Source organism: Dromiciops gliroides, chromosome 4 (genome assembly GCF_019393635.1).
Source record: "Dromiciops gliroides isolate mDroGli1 chromosome 4, mDroGli1.pri, whole genome shotgun sequence".
Taxonomy (NCBI): Eukaryota; Metazoa; Chordata; class Mammalia; order Microbiotheria; family Microbiotheriidae; genus Dromiciops; species Dromiciops gliroides.
In genome coordinates, this window is record NC_057864.1 from 293,984,706 (window position 1) to 294,002,557 (window position 17,852).

At 36.6% G+C, this 17,852-nt stretch overlaps 1 protein-coding gene across 1 annotated transcript in view; it reads left to right on the plus strand.

The window, feature by feature from the left end:
* Nucleotides 1-17,852, plus strand: part of KCNQ5 (potassium voltage-gated channel subfamily Q member 5) — a 713,228-nt gene that overhangs the window by 583,445 nt on the left and 111,931 nt on the right. The window contains 5 exon segments of the mRNA XM_044003672.1: nucleotides 156-209; nucleotides 212-334; nucleotides 1,330-1,420; nucleotides 1,422-1,452; nucleotides 17,065-17,175. Of these exon segments, the coding sequence (XP_043859607.1) occupies nucleotides 156-209; nucleotides 212-334; nucleotides 1,330-1,420; nucleotides 1,422-1,452; nucleotides 17,065-17,175 (410 nt within the window).

A 17,852-nucleotide genomic window follows, 5' to 3' on the forward strand; every position in this document is an offset into this window, starting at 1 on the left:
AAATGCCACTTAAGTAATCTCTACATTACAAGGATATAGGCTGAGGATCTGATAATTTTGTGGTTAAAGCAAAGGAGCCTCATCAAAAATGTTTGCTTAAGATCTAACAATTCCAATTTATGCCACTAATGGCCACTGTCCCATGTTTCTTTCAGATACCATTGTTCTCATCGCTTCAATAGCAGTTGTTTCTGCAAAAACTCAGGGTAATATTTTGCAACATCCGCACTCAGAAGTCTTCGTTTCCTACAGATCCTCCGTATGGTGCGTATGGACCGAAGAGGAGGAACGTGGAAATTATTAGGTTCAGTTGTCTATGCCCACAGCAAGGTAAGTTTGTTTCTGGCATCACAGGTCAAGATTTATTCAAGCATCTCATTAGGTACATGGCATAGTAGAAAAAAGTTTGGGGCAGCTAGGTGGCACAGTGGATAAAGCACCGGCCCTGGAGTCAGGAGGACCTGATTTCAATCCGGCCTCAGACACTTAACACTTACTAGCTGTGTGACCCTGGGCAAGTCACTTAACTCCAATTGCCTCACTAAAAAAAAAAAAAAAGAAAGAAAGAAAAAAAAAAAAGAAAAAAAGGTTTGATGTGGAACCATGAACCTAGCTTCAAATTCGACTTCACATACTTCCTAGCTAAGTAATTATGGAAAAATCACCATCCCATGACTCCGATTTCCCTTTTGTAAAATGGGATAGTAGTACTTATAAAACCTACCTTCATGAGAATTCTGTAAGGGTCACTTTGTAAACTAAAGCAGTACATAAATGTGAAATGTCAATGAATTGTTTCTACAATCTTAATTAAATTTACAAATAAACATAGAATTGAACTCCAAATTTAGATATTAGATTTTGATTGATGCTGGTCTGCTACATATTGCTGGGTATTTTTTTCTAAATTGATCATAAATAATATGCCAACACTATGCATTATATCATGAAAGGCAAGTGCCTTGTTGATGCAATCTGTGCAGCCAAAAATTATATATGTACAGCTAAATGTAAGCTTCAGAAGGGTGTAGTAGACAGGATGTTGGGCTTGGGGTCGGGAAGACCGGGGTTTAAATCTTCCACTTGACATTTACTAGTAGTGTGACCCTGGGCAAATCATAACTTATATGTGCCTCAGGAGATGCCCTAGCAGTTATCTACTAAATCCTAAGTTGATTTATGTTCTCTATTGGTGGAGGAATGTTCCCATACCAAGAGTTCTTCATAATCATAGACCCCCCCTTCACGTATAACTCCATATACATATATGTATGTATATTTCCTCTTTTATCTTTCCTGTTTAAATTCTTTTATTCCTTTTGTATCTAGGAATTAATCACAGCTGGTACATAGGATTTTTGGTTCTTATTTTTTCATCTTTCCTCGTCTACCTGGTGGAAAAGGATGCAAATAACAGTTTCTACTTATGCAGATGCTCTCTGGTGGGGCACAGTAAGTATCAAAATAATCATTTATTTAATCATTGGATGAGTGTCATTGTATGTTGCTTGCAAATATTGCCATTGATAACGGTTAAACTTCAGAGAAGCAAGTTTAGCATACAAGTACAATGAAACAAAACAACATGAAAAATAAAAAACAGAGGTCTACCTATAACCTGTGAAGTCAAAGAGCATAAAAAGTGAACTTGGTCATCTGAGGCCTTAAAATTCCTCTGTAAAGTATAAATACTGTAATACTTCAGAAAGTGGTTATTCCCTTGTAATGAATGCACTCACTATTGAGGCAAATCTCAATCTCTCTATTGTTTAGTATAGTCACCAATTAATCAATAAGCATTTATTAAGCACCTACTATGTGCCAAGGTATCATTCCAGACACTGGAAATACAAAGATAAAAATGAAATAGTTGCTATCCTCAAGGATATCACTTTTTATGTGGGAGAGACATTTAAATATAGATACATATAGAAAGATGGATGGATGCATGGAGGGATAGATGACTGAATGAATACAAAGTATCCACAAAAGAATACAAAGTAAATCCAAAGGGGAGCACTGGAAACTGAGAAGATAAGAAATGGCTTTGAGAAAAGACTTCAAGTAGAATGTGTCATGTGAGCAGCATTTTGAAGGAAACAAATTCTCAGTGGAGTTGAAATGGGAATTATTTTCATGCATGGAAAATAGTTGGTGCAAAGATGCAGAAATGGGAGGTGGTGGGTCATGTGTGAAGAACAGGAAGAAAGACATACAGAAATGTGGATTATATTATAAGGTTGGAAAGGCAAGTAGAGGCAAAGCGGTGAAAGACTTTAATGGGTAAATAGAGGAGCTTATATTTTGATCTTAAAGGCATTAGGAAATCATTGGGGTTCTTCAATTAAGGGAGTGACATGGTCACACCCATAATTTATGAAAATCACTTTGCTCTGTAGAAGAATCAAAAGGGAAGTGTCACCAAAAAAAAAAAAAAGATAAGAGAGAAAACAGAAGAAAGGGTAGTTGACAGTGGCAAGTGCATCAAGAGAGATTATGGCCAAAAAATTGGAGATGGAAGAGACTTGAGACAGACAGAACAATTAGGAATCTGCTGCAGTATTCTAAGCAACAGGCAATGTGTCTGAAAGAAGGTGGTGATTGGCGGTAGTAGAGAGAAGGGAAATAGATCCACATTTAGCAGTTGTTTGGATAGAGAAATGAGAGACAGTGAAGTGTCAAAATAATACTAAGGTTGCAATCCTGGAGATTGAAAGGATGGTAGCACCAGTGACGGAAATAGAAATGTTTGAAAAGTGGGTGGGTTGGGGTGAAAAGATACTGATTTTAGTTTTGGATGTGATGAGTTTGAGATGCCTTCAGGATATCCAGATTGATATAATCTAGGAGGAAATTGAAGATCTGCAACTGGAATTCAGGACAAAACTAAGTAGACTACATAGATAGGTCATTTGAATAGAGACAATACTTAAAATTCATGTAAGTTAATGAGCCTCAACAAGAGAAAAGATGGGGGGGGCAGTTCTTAACCTGATGTTCATGAGGGTCCATGAACTTAGATGCGGAAAAAATATATTTATTTTCACTGACTTCTAATGAAAATTTAGTATTTCCTTCAATTATTTAAAAATGTAATTCTGAAAGGGGTTTCATAGGCTTGACCAGATGACTGGAGGAGTACATAACACCAAAAAAAATTTGAGAACCCCCTAGAAAAGGCATAACAGATTTGAAGTGAACCCACAGAAAGAGTGCATTATATGAAAGGTGAACCCACAAAGGAGACTGAAAGGAAATTGCTCATACAGGTAAGAGGAAAGCAGTATCACAAAAAGCCAGAGTTAAGAAAAAGCTGAAGGAGCAGGTAGTCAATAGTGTTTGTTCTGGATTTATTATGACCAAAAAAGTCATCTCCCATGGACAGTCTGATGATGGGCCAATGACATGCAGTCTATTCTCAGAGCCCTCTAGCTTAGTAGGACCGTGTTAAATTTTTGCTCTGCTGACTTAGTCTTCAAGAATGATAAGGAATTCCAGAGAAAGAACTGTTAGCATCTGAATACAGTCTGGAGCATATTGTTTTTTCACTTTCATCATTTCTTCCTTTCTTTTTTTTCTATTTTCTTATTCCTTTCTTTGTTTTGTTCAAGTTTTTTTCTACAAAATTATTAATATAGAATGTTTTACATTACACATGTATAACCTAAAAAAGGATAAGGCATCAGAAGCCTCATTGAAGGAATTTATTCCTAATAAAAAGCATTAGCAAACTGCTCAAACCAGGTCTATAAATCCTAATTTTTTTCTTGCATTCTCTATTAAGCTCACAAACTTTAGATATCTTATTTCCTTTCATTTTTTGGTAATGTAAAACTATATTTCTTTGGAATTACCTTGATTAAGAAAGTCAAATAGGAATCATTTGTGATTCCACAACAAATCTATTACCACACAATAAACATTTATTACACAAATGTGAATTCTCCGGAAAATAAATTGGCAGCTTTTATATACTTTACATCATAGACAAAAAAAAGAAAAAGAAAATGAAAATAATTTTCCATTTTAATATTGACAGAGTTTTTCTGCTGTCTGGATCAAAAGACTAAGAGACCTAATATTCAGATAGTCAAGTGGATCTGCAATCTTATCCACTAGAAATTTCCTTCACCGCAACTATCAGAATATCAAATCAGTTGTCCCTCACTTTGAGTGTCTCGTTATAAAACAACAATACTTGAATTCTTCATGAATAGAGTCATTATCTCATTAGTGTCAGTGCACCCCTGTGCAGATTACAATTCCCTCAATAGTTTTCCATATCATGAGGCTATTGCCTTCATCTTTCTGTCAGTGTTCCTTAAAGGAATCCCCACAGTGCTATAGAGGGTGTTGTGTAATCCTTTTTCTATTCCATGAAAGGTAGAGCATCAGATTGCCTGTTGCATCTAATCCTCAGCTCATGTATGACCCCACCCATCTTCATACATATCATGGTTCTCCATGGTTTTCCATGAACATTTTTGCATGTCAGTATTGTTAATGGGTTGCCACTTACTTGCATTCACCATGCACATTCCTTTGTCCATTATGTCACTAAAGTCTTTGGCATTGTCAAATGGTTCCGAATCAGAAACTAATCAGTAGAAATGTCATTAAAGAAGAAGTATTACCATGTGCTTTGCTGCTGCACCCTAAGGACCATGCAATCTTTACATCTGATGAGCAGCGGAAACCTTCAGTATTTGTTGTCCCTCCCATTAGAATGTATGTTTCCTACAAGCAGAGACTGTTTTGCTTTTCTATTTTTATTCCCTGATGGTCCCTGAAGCATGATCATGATAAGGTTTTTGTTTGAGGTAGTTTTGAAAACTTCTGAGCCTTGCTGTAATTAGTATATTGGCATCTGCGAATTGGAAAATATGGAGAAGCTCACCATCTACAAGAAATCTTTCTTACCATCAATAGGCAATCCTTCTGTTTGGGTTCCATGCAAGATGTCCTCTATGACAATTGCAAATGACTTAAGTGAGCATATGTCTCCCTGTTTTGTGCCTTGCTTGATGTTGACTCAGAGTAGACTACAAAACAAAGTTTTTCCATGGTCACATCTGCTACAGAATCATATATGATTAACATATGCATGGTAGACACGTGCTTTGAAGAGAGACTTTAAGATACATTTTGTTGTATTGAACCAGATTTTTTTAAATCAACAAATAGTAGAGCAGGAGCTTATGTTTTCTACATTTTAGTCAGTCATGTGATTAGGAAGCTATGGTCTGCTATAGAAAACTGTACAAAAATATTTAGTCCCTTCTCATATTTTCATCAAAAATGCCTTTGACTCATATACAGACCATTATTTTAAATGTGTTACACAGATAAAGATGCAGGCATATAGTTTGGCGACTGTTGGCATCTTTTTGGCCACCTTTTCAGATTTGTGCCTTGTTTGATTAAAATCCAATCTGTTATCTTCACCATCATTTTAAAAATGTTTTTAGTTGGGGGCAGCTAGGTGGTACAGTGGATAAAGCACCAGCCCTCGATTCAGGAGGGCCTGAGTTCAAATCAGGCCTCAGACACTTGACACTTACTAGCTGTGTGACCCTGAGAAAGTCACTTAATCCTCATTGCCCCTGCCAAAAAAAAAAAGTCATTAAAGTATCTTGAAAACCAGTGCCTAAGTATCCCTAAAATTGTTTTATCTCCAATACACATTTCTTTTGTTTGAATATAGTCAGGTCTAGGAATACTTATAGACAACCTTCTTAAACACCATTATACTTGTCACTGGGTACTAAATTGGTAGAGTCCATTTATTAGTGTTGATGAGAATAAAATATTACAAAATTACCAACAGGACTGTTTCTTTTAATATCTGGGTTTTTTTCTCATCTTCCAGTAATATCTATAAGTATTCTCAGAATGATATGGCTTAACTGGGTTTCAGTTACTAGTGACTTTTCCTTTGTATTTATTCTGTATATTTTATAAATAAAAATCCTATGTTTATTTTGTATATTTCTTTTTTAAATAAAAAATAATTTATTAAGCACTGTGATAGACACTGGGGTTACAATTAGAAAAGTAAGACGGTGATGACTCTCAAGGATCTCACATTCTTATAGGGGGAGAAACACAACACAATACAATACACATTTATTAACTGCCTACTATGTGCCAGGCACTGTGCTAAGTGCTGGGGATTATTTTGGATATTTTTATATAAACTTATAAATGTATATATTGTTTCCCCTAGTTGAAAATAAGCCTTTGAAGGCAGGAATTGATTTATCGTTGTCCTCATATGCCCAGAACCTAGCAAAGAGCCTTCTACACGGTAGGTGCTCAATAAATGTTTGTTGATTTGCTGATTTATTGAGGGTAGGTTCTTTTTCCCCCCAACTGCTTTTTGTTTTGGGTTTTTTGGGTTTTTTGTTTGTTTGTTTTGCTGGGAAATGGGGGTTAAGTGACTTGCCCAGGGTCACACAGCTAATAAGTGTCAAGCATCTGAGGCTGAATTTGAACTCGGGTACTCCTGAATCCAGGGCCGGTGCTTTATCCACTGTGCCTCCTAGCTGCCCCTTTAATGTTTTATGAAGCAACAGTATTTATAATCTTCCATCATACTCCCCCATAATATTTTGCAAATGAGTTTGTACTTCTAACTGGTGGTGTTTTAGATGCCATGTCTCTGCTTGACTAGAAGATGAAGGGCTTTGCTGGATGAAGTGGTTTCTGATTTCTTGATTCCTCATCATAGTGATTTTTTACATTGGTGAAACACTTGTAGCAAATGGTATTAGAGTTAATGTCTTTGTTTTTAAGTATTTCCCATTTGGGGAGGTGGGGGAAGTTAAAAGCTTGTTTAAAGAGATCAGATCCCAGCTACCATAGTCAAATGCAATGTCATATTTCAGTTTTTATTCTAATTTGATACTGATTTTTATTTTTGCTCTAAGTAGTTGATGATTATACTACAAAAAGTCATTTTCTGTTTCAGACTATTATCCGTTTTATTTTTTGTGATGATATTTGGTGCTAAAAAATAAATAACAATACCCTCTGACTTTCTTCTTGAAAAAATAATCCTTCAGAGCTTCTATGCGAGGCCTCTGAATGGTCAAAAGCTTTTTGACCTTTTTCAGTTCTTACTCTCAAAGAAAATTTCCCCACATAGTTGCAGCATTGAAACCAACTAAGTATCGAGTTATCTTTTGAGTTAGGTTGGAAGCTCCTGTTGAGTTCAGTGTGTTATCTCTCTAACAATTTATCCTTTGCAACAGATGTTAAAATATCAGCTTTCACTGTTTTCATGTTTCTCTTTACTCATGCTCATTATGAATGCTGTAAATGACTAAGTGCCCCATTAAGTAATCCTTCTTGTTGCTTTTAGATGCAAAGTGAAATCCATTCTTTTATTTGCCAGGTCAAAGAGAGTTTGTAAACTATCCTTCCATTTATGACACAAAATTTTGTATCAATAGTACCAGAAGTTGTATATACATGCACATATGTGTATACATATATGTGCATTGTGTGCTTTTTACTTTGTATGTTGCTTCTGTGTGACATATGTCTCTCACACGTGTGTGTGTGCATGTCACATAGAAGCAATATACAGAGTAAGTAAAAAGTGACCTTACAGGGAAAGGTTCTTACAACTGGAGTGGAACAGAAAAATATGTAGAAGGTGGCTTTTGAGCTGAACCCAGGGTCACTTCCACACTATGATGATACATCACAGAAGGATTTCTGTGAAGGTAGAGTAACAATAGGGATGGTACAGATTCCTTGAGAGCTGGAACTATCTTTTATCTTTCTTTGTATCCCAGGGCTTAGCATAATACCTGGCACAGAGCAAGCACTTAATAAATGTTTATTGAGTGACTGACTCATACAATCTGGATCTGGGATTTCATTAGTTCAGGGAACAAAAATCAGAATTATTTAACTCAGGAGTTCTTAACATGGAGTATGTGAACTTAGATAGAAGGATCAATGGATAGATGGATAGATAAATAGATGGATACAAGGAAGGAAGGAAAGGAAGGAAGGAAGGAAGGAAGGAAGGAAGGAAGGAAGGAAGGAAGGAAGGAAGGAAGGAAGGAAGGAAGGAAGGGAAGGAAGGAAGGAAGGAAGGAAGGAAGGAAGGAAGGAAGGAAGGAAGGAAGGAAGGAAGGAAGGAAGGAAGGAAGGAAGGAAGGAAGGAAGGAAGGAAGGAAATAGGAAGGAATGAAGGAGGAAAGGAAAGGAAGGAAAGGAAAGGAAGGAAGGAAGGAAGGAAGGAAGGAAGAAAGAAGGAAGGAAGAAGGAAGAAAGGAAGGAAGGAAGGAAGGAAGGAAGGAAGGAAGGAAGGAAGGAAGGAAGGAAGGAAGGAAGGAAGGAAGGAAGGAAGGAAGGAAGGAAGGAAGGAAGGAAGGAAGGAAGGAGGAAAGGAAAGGAAGGAAAGGAAGGAAGGAAGGAAGGAAGGAAGGAAGGAAGGAAGGAAGGAAGGAAGGAAGGAAGGAAGGAAGGAAGGAAGGAAGGAAGGAAGGAAGGAAGGAAGGAAGGAAATAGGAAGGAAGGAAGGAAGGAAGGAGGAAAGGAAAGGAATGAACGAAAAGCTAAGGAAAGGAAAGCAAAGGAAAGTAAAGGTAATGAAAGGAAAAGAAATGAAAGGAAAGGAAAGGAAAGGAAAGGAAAGGAAGGAAAGGAAAGGAAAGGAAAGGAAAGGAAAGGAAGGAAGGAAGGAAGGAAGGAAGGAAGGAAGGAAGGAAGGAAGGAAGGAGGAAAAGATAGATGGGTAGATAGGTAAATAAATAGTTAAATAAATGGATAGATAGAAAGATATATGTAGATAAATGGATAACTAGGTAGATAGATAAATGGATAGATGGATGGATGGAAAGAGATAAGTAGGCAAAAAATAAATGGAAGGAAAGAGATGATAACTACATTTCAATATAATTGGTTTTCTTAAAAAGCTTAGATATTTATTTTATGCATTTAAATGTATAATAATTTCTAAATAATATAATATGCTTTTTTAAATGTTATTCTAATACGGGGTTCATAAGCTTTACCAGAATGCCTGAGGATTGTATGACACAGAAAAAAGTTAAGAACCCCTGATTTAACTTGAAACTTTTTTTCTTTAACCAATAAAGTGAATAGACATTAGAACATGCCATAAACATGAGCACTGATAATGTAATCATTTCATTTTCTTCTGTAACTTTCTGCCGGTCCCCACCACTCCAAACCCACTGAAGCAGTAATGGACATTTTGCATTGTGCATGCACAGAGACAGAGACAGAGAAGGAGAAACAGAAACACATGCACACAAACACACATATAACAAAACAGAAACCTTGAAAGAGGGCAGTCATCTGACAAAATGGTTGCTTAAAATACCTTTTTGTGTACAAGGCAAATGAAAATATATGAGTCATGGGAAGATAAACTGTGTAAACTGAGAAAACAGGAGGTTTTTCTTGCCAGCAACTGATTAACCAAACCTTGAAAGCTACAAATTTTTATTCCATTTGGGGCATTTTTTCCTTTACTCTTTTTTTTTTTAAAGAGACTTCTAATGTATTTAAATTACTAAGGCACATAAATGAATTCTTACCATTAAAATTCAATTTCTGGTGGGCTCAACTTGCCAGAATCTTTATCCTCCTTTCCCATTTGCATTCCTTTTTTTTCCTCCCTATTAATAAGAATCACTGTATTGTGTGTTAAACAGTACGTGGGAAACTCTTAATATGCCTCTCACTTAGTCACCAGCTTATTTCTTTTGCCAGAATAACCCACAAAGCGGTTTCTTAAAAGGTCATATCTTTGACTTCTTAAGGGAAGTCAACACGTTTTCATTGATTTGTTTATTTGTAGTGCTACTATTCTGACTGATGATGGCCCTATACTTACAGGTATCTTGAATGGCTTCATTTTGCCTCTTAAGGGAAAAAAAATCTCTCTCTCTCTCTCTCTCTCTCTCTCTCTCTCTCTCTCTCTCTCTCTCTCTCTCTCTCTCACACACACACACACACACACACACACACACACACACACAGCACTTCTTAAATATGAGTAAAAATTTTCCAAGATTCTGAGCTTCTTTCTAGAATTACAAAACCTGTTGCCCATCTATAGCATATATTTGGTGAAATTGATTCATTAAGTGAATCAATCTGAAGACTAAAAGTTGTCACTATGGGTACGGAAGCAGAGATTTTTATTCTATAAAAGGTGACAGTTAAATGGAAGGCTTTCCTCTTCTAGATATTTTACAAAGAACATCTCCCAGTGATTCCATCTCCAAAGTGCAAAGGTGAATGAGATTTCAGTTATAACAGGACCAAGACCCTGAGACAAATGGATGACTATATTCTTTACCAGGCAAAACTTCTAAATGGAAAAGGAAAACTTCCATATTGAAGGTCAAGGAAACCTGATCTCAAAGGCAGGGTTCAGATTAAAGCAAGGGAAATATTATATTTTTATTATATTATGTTTAATATATTATATTATATTTAACTAACAGATGACAAAAGGCAAAAATGTCAGGCCAACCAGCCTGAAACTAGGAGTACCCCCCACTCCGATTGTACACCTGGAGACATAAAGTATATCAATTTGATGGAGAAGAAATAGAACAAGACTAGAAGTTAAAAGCCTTGAGTTCTAGTTTCATCTCTTATAGCAACAAACTATGTGACACTGGAAAGGTCACTTCAAGCTCTCTGAGAATGATAAGAATCATGAAATTGCAAGATGTTTTCTTGAAGAGGGATTTAATCTATCCTTGACAATAAGTTTATTTCTATATGATATGGATGTAAAATGAGAAGCAATGTGGCAAAGCAGATAGCTCAGTGTTGAAGTCAGGAAGAAATGGATTCAAATCCTACCTCTGATTCAAACTAGCTATGTGACCCTGGACAAATCATTTCACTTCCTAGTGCTCCAGGCAATTTTCCAAGTATCTAAGTCACAGACCAGTTACTGATTCCAATTCGTGAAGGCATTTTCCATACCAGTAATTCCCTATATCAAAGATCTTACAGTACTGCCCTCCCAATTCCAGCTCCCTCCCCCAAAAAAATGGACCTAAGAAATATTAAAGTGAACCTAAATGAAGTTAAGTAATAAAAGTAGAAGAAATTTTCCCTATCATGTCTCTTATACATATTCACACGCATGTATGCTTAAGTAAAAACTATTTTTATATAAAATCAGAGTGTATTTTAATCCATACCATATGAAAATATTTTGGTGAATCTTCATACATAACATAAAAACTTCTCAAGCTATAAAAAATAAGAACCATTTTCAAAAGGACCCATCATTTGATTCACTCATATTTATTGTTTCAATTCATTTCTGAAAACATAACATCTACACTGAATAAAATAAGATGATTAGCTCATAATTGAAGGATTAGTCCTTTCTCCAACACCAATGTGACCAAGTATTTCTACCATAAATACTCCTAGAATAGTTAAACATGTGTAGTCATAATTTATAAAAACCCTTTTTTGATGAATAGTACCTACCTCGTCACCTCAGATCTGTTCTTTATTTTCTTTGGCAATCCTGCACCCATGCTCACTCTCACCTGTATATGCAAGAAATTGGGCAATTGGGGTTAAGTGACTTGCCCAGAGTCACACAGCTACTAAGTGTTAAGTGTCTGAGGCCGGATTTGAACTCAGGTCTTCCTGAATCCAGGGCTGGTGCTCTAACCACTGTGCCACCTAACTCCCCCCCCCCAAGCAATTCTTTAATACCAAAACAGACAGTTGAATACAGTGGGATTTGTAAAATAATCTTGATGTCCTGTCAACATTTCTAACTCATATGTTCTCAATGGAACACATCTTTTCCCCTACACTCCTTCTCCAAATATCCCTGTTACTATTGAGGGGATCATTATTCTTCCAGTCATCCAGATCTATGGCTTTAAAATCATCTTTCAAGGGGCAGCTAGGTGGCATAGTGGATAAGGCACCAGCCCTGGATTCAGAAGGACCTGAGTTTAAATCTGACCTCAGACACTTAACACTTACTAGCTGTGTGACCCTGGGCAAGTCACTTAACCTTCATTGGCCTGCAAAAAAATCATCTTTGAGTCTTCCTTCTCTTTCACCCCACCCCATATACAGTTAACTGACAAATCCTGTCCATTTGACCCTTTCTCTGTACCCATGTCATCACCACCTAGCTCAGGTCCTCATCACTTCTCACCCACAGTATTATAAAAACTTTCTAATTGGTATTCAGTCTTTCAGGTTTGCTTTTTTTTCCAATCCAACCTCCATACAGTTTCCAAAACAATCTTCTGACCACATCACTCACCTGCTCAAAAATCTTCACTGGATCCCCATTGCCTTTGGGATAAAACACATACTCCTTAGCCTGACAATTAAGATCTTCTACAGTCTGGCCGCAATGTACCTTTCCCGACTTATCTCATGTTACTTCCCTTCCTGCAAAGTATAATCCAATGAAAGTTGGCTACTGGGTGGCCCCATCTCAATATTTCTTCTCCCATCTCAATGCCTTTGCCCAAGCTGCCCTCCATGCTTAAAATGTATTCCTTCCTTACCCTATTCTCTTAGAATACACAGCTTCCAATGTGGAGATGTTTTCCATGACTACTCATGTATAACTTATATTGAACTGTTTGAGTTCTTGGGGGTGGGGGTGGAAAGGGAGAGAGGAAGAGGAGTTGGAACACAAAGTTGTTTTTTTTTTAAATAACGTCAAAATTTGTTTTTACATGTAATTTGGAAAATAAAATTCTAAACAGAAAAAAAAAAATACTCAGCTTCCTTCAGGGTTCAGTTCAACATTAATGTCCTATACAAAACTTTTCCTGATACCTACTTCCACAATACTTAATGCTCATTTGTTGTTCAATTATCTTAATATTTACTTATGTGTATGCAGGTTATATAGCTGAGTAAAATATAAGTTCTTCGAGGACAGGGACATTTTTATTTTTGTCTTTCTATCTCTAGCACTTGGCAAAGTACCTTGGCATTTAGTACATGCTTAATACATTTAGTGAATTGAATTGAACAGAATAAAGTCCAGTGCTTAAACCCTAGCACCTTCCTTTACTTTTTCTACCCCTTGAATTCTTTTTTAATTTTTTTTTAATTTGTGGAATAAAATAAGCATTTACATAACATAGTATAATTTTTTAAAAAGATGATTATACATGAAACTGCAAATCTATTGTGTACAATTTGCTATTCCTTTTAAATATATAATAAAGTTATCATGTTAATTTCCTTTTTTCCTCCCTCCTCCCACCCCATGGTGTTATCCTGAAACACAAAGCAGTAAGAGGGGAAAATATTAGCCATGAATCTATGAAAGGATGTACCAGGGCTGCTAGGTGGCGCAGTGGATAAAGCACCGGCCCTGGATTCAGGAGTACCTGAGTTCAAATCCAACCTCAGACACTTAACACTTACTAGCTGTGTGACCCTGGGCAAGTCACTTAACCCCAATTGCCTCACCGGAAAAAAAAAAAAGAAAGGATGTACCAAATTTCCTATTTCAGCATTTAATCCTCTTCTCTTAGAGGCAACTAGTACTACAGTAGGTACATAGAAAGCTGGGCCTGGGGTCCTAAAGATTTGACTTCAAATCCAGCCATAAACACTTACAAACTCTGTGACCTTGAGCAAGTCACTTAAATTCTATCTGGCTCAGTTTTCTCAATGCAAAATTGAGATAATAATAGCCCCTACCTCTTAGGATTATTTTGAGGATCAAATGCAATCATATTTGTAAAGCATTTTGCACAGTGCCTGGAACATAGTCGGTGCTTTATAAATGCTTGTTTCCTTCCTTTCCTGAAAGAAAATTATTTAATTCCATGGTTGTTGGTTTGGGTTTGGTTTTTTTTTTTTTTTTTCATTTTAGTCCAGCCGCATTAGTGAAGATTTTCCACAGTGAGTCAAGTTTTCCTGAATGAAAGACAAAATGTGGTTGCCTCATTCATCATGTTGGTCACCCCAGAGCACTGTGCTGATTTGAAAAAGTCATCAGGCATCAGCTACCTGTCCTCTTTGCTCAGTGTCTCTAGGGCTCAGTCACTGCCAACAGAGAGGCTCCTCCATAGATATTCTTAAGCATAATGGAGGCCTAAGGTAGTCTCAGGAGCTCTACAGAGAAGGAGTAGGTTTTATGTCATCTTGCTCCCTACAGCTCAATAGATCTGGACCCAGTGCACAACCTTATTTAACACCACTGATGAAGGCAAAACACATAGGACACAATGTAATCAATATTGACCTGCCATGACAACTTGTAGTTATCTCAGACGGTTGATGTCCTTTTCTGGAGGGTCAGACTAATGAAGAATTTTCCAGAGAGCACATCTGTTGGCTATATCAATAAAGATAATAGGTGTGCTCCAAATGCTCCCAAAGATGAAGGGGCTGAAATGTTCCCAAAGATAATGGGTCACGAAGATCATGTCTGAAGTGCCATGTTTTTCTCTGAAAACAGGCTATATATGGACAGAGTACAAAGTAGGAATCAGATTATGGGCTTGCTCTGGATATAAATCCCAATAGACATGTTGCTATCCCATTGCTTCATGAATGAAGAAAAACAAGAGGGGAAGAAGAGAAGTGTTGGGACATTACACCTTCCCAGATATCTTTGTGCCAACACTCACTTTTGGGGGGAAAAAACACAAGTTTTATTGAGTTTGGCAATCCAAGGGTCAGAAAAATTGTAAGAAGATAGAAATAAAGTTTTGGCCACTTTAGGATTAGAGAAGAGAAAGACATTTTCCTCCTGTAGCTCAACCAATGAGCAAAGCATCAGCTGATAAATATGGATATTGATATAATATTTTAATTACTAATATAAATTACTAAGGAAATAATTTTTTAATGTGTACCTTAAACCAGGGAAAATCACAGATACAGAAAAAGGGAGACTGACCTCTAAGTTGGGTGAGTCAGAGCAGATTGTAGGTGAAGCAAAGTTGCACAGAATCGAGGTCCTGATAGGATCTAGAATATGACTGAAAATAAAGCTTCCACCATGCAAACTGTCACTGATAGCAAGCATTCTTGGCAGGAGAAAACTCACAACCTTCCCTATAGTCAATATCAGTGAGAAAAAATGAAATTGCTGCTTTTACTAATCAATCAATCAATAAGCACTTATTAAGTACCTACTATATGCTAAGCATTGTGCTTGGAACAAATGACAGTAATGTTAGCCCTCAGAGAGTTTACATTCTGTTAATGAAAACAACACATACACGGGTAAGTATGTATGAAATATGTATGAAATAAATACAGTTATCCCTTCCACATTGTGACTTCCCCATAGCTGTTTCACTATATCACAGGTTGACATAAGAAATTAAATGGGAATTTGGGGTGAGTTTTGCAGAAGCTGCAGACAATGTGTGAAGGCCAGCAGATGACACAGAAAAAGGTTAACAACTCAGAAATGCATAAAATATATGTATAGTATGGTGTAATATCAACATATTTTATCTCTTAATACCATAACAATTCAGACTTTTCTAGTACAAAAGGAGAGATAAAAAATTTATGTGGATTTTCCAGATGGTGGGGTGCCACATCGCGAACCCCCATGATGTAGAAGGGATAACTGTGCAAGGTAACTTTGGTAGCACCTGGAGACATGGAGAAACATTTTACAAAGAAACCAGTAAAAAACAAAAACAAAAACAAAGAAACCAGTACTTGTGAGCTGAGCTTTAAAGGAAAATGAGGATCTTAAAAGTTGAAGATATGGAGATATTATATTTGCAAGTATGGGGGATGCATAAAAAGAACATAGACATCAAACTCAGATTAAACACAGTGACCAAACTTGCCCCCAGAGAATAGACAATGTCCCTGCTCTTGGTTGAGAGGCAGGACACTATGGAAATATAGTGTTGTATACAGTACCAGGCATGCTCACTTTATGTTGGCTTTTCTTAACTTAATTTTCTTAAATTTCTTAATTCTTAGTGTATTTTTTCAATATTACAGAGAATTCATTGGGGGTGAGACAAATTTGGAAGTAACTATTAGGTGTACAAAGTCATTAATAAAATATCTAAAAGTAAATGTAAAAGGACTGCCACTAGGGGCAGCTAGATGGCGCAGTGGTAAAGCACCGGCTCTGGATTCAGGAGTACCTGGGTTCAAATCTGGCTTCAGACACTTGACACTTACTAGCTGTGTGACCCTGGGCAAGTCACTTAACCCCAATTGCCCTGCAAAAAAAAAAAAAAAAAAAAAAAAAGGACTGCCACTGACAACTAGATATTGAACCAAGTTCTCATTGCATCCTGCAGGAAATAAGAAATGTGCTCTCCCTTTTAGAGTCTCCTTTCTTCCCAAGTATGGCCCCTGGCCCAAGGTTCTCCAAAGAAGCCAACCTAGTAGCCTACCTGTGCTGCTTCAAAAGTAGCAGAGGGCAGTGCATGCTAGGAAAATGGGATCTAACCTGACTAAAAGAAACCCCAAGCTGCCTTATCCAAGGGTTATGAGGCTATTCCTTGGATATAGCCTTTCTTTTTCAGTACTTTGTGGTCATGGTAGGCATTTTTTTAAATTTTAAGTTCCAAATTCTATCCCTCCCTCCCTAAAGACAGTAAGCCATCAGATATAGGCTTACATGTGCAATCATGTAAAACATTTCCATATTGGAAAGACATCAATTCCAAAACTTCTAAGGAAATAGAACCTGAAATTTAGCTCTGATATGTACAAGGAATTTCTAGGTTTAATTCAATAACTGTGTTATGGACCTTTCTCACTCTGAACCCACCTATCTATGCCAGTCTTCCAGTGGCATGAATGAATGTTTATCTACTCACTTAATCTTTTTTGAAGATACTTCCTAACATCAAAAATTACATTTTAAGAGAGGAATAAACATATGCATTACTCCTTTTCTCAAAGAGTCATTCTGTTGTATGTCACAGAAAAGTAAAGCCCTGTAATCAATGGGGCCATCGAAAATGAATTAGTAGAAAAGTAACTTTGCCTCCCAAACACAGTTCCTAAATTTCCTCATAAGTACTTAAGTTGTTCTGCTTGTTTTGTTTTTAGATCACATTGACAACAATTGGCTACGGAGATAAAACTCCCCTAACTTGGCTTGGAAGATTGCTTTCTGCAGGATTTGCCCTCCTTGGCATTTCTTTCTTTGCGCTACCCGCTGTGAGTATCTTTGCAAAAATCAAACAGACAAAATGACACTTTAAGGAAATGTTACGTTGGTCTTTCCATAATTTAATCTATGCATCCAAAGTACTTGCAAAAAGGAATATTTCTTTGGCATACTTTCTTTGTAATAGAATACTACTGTGCTATGAGAAATGATGAGCTCAAAGATTTTGGAAAAACATGGAAAGAGTTGCACGAAATAATGAAGAGCTAAATGAGCAGAACCAAGAAAACATTGTATATAGTAACAGCAATATTGTTTTAAGAATGACTGACAAATAAGGTATTTTCATTATTATAAATATCTAAATTAACTATAAAGGACAAATGAAGACTCGATTTGTATCCAGAGAAAGAACTGATAAAAAGAAGTGTGTATAGAATAATTTTATATTTATATATCTATTTGTGTCTAGTGGTAGCCTTCTCTGAGGGTGGAAGAAAAGAAAAAAAAGAAAATTACATGATAATTCTGTTGTATTTTTTAAAGTAATAGCAAGTTGTGCATAATACATTTTCAGTTTCATGTGCAATCATCTTTTTTATTGTACTGTTACGAAAATACTTGTTTTATTCCACAAATTAAAAAGTATAGAGAGAGGGGGGGGAGAAGGGGGAACAAGGGGGGAGAGAGAGAGATCCTGGACCTTGATGTTAATGGCTTAGAATTA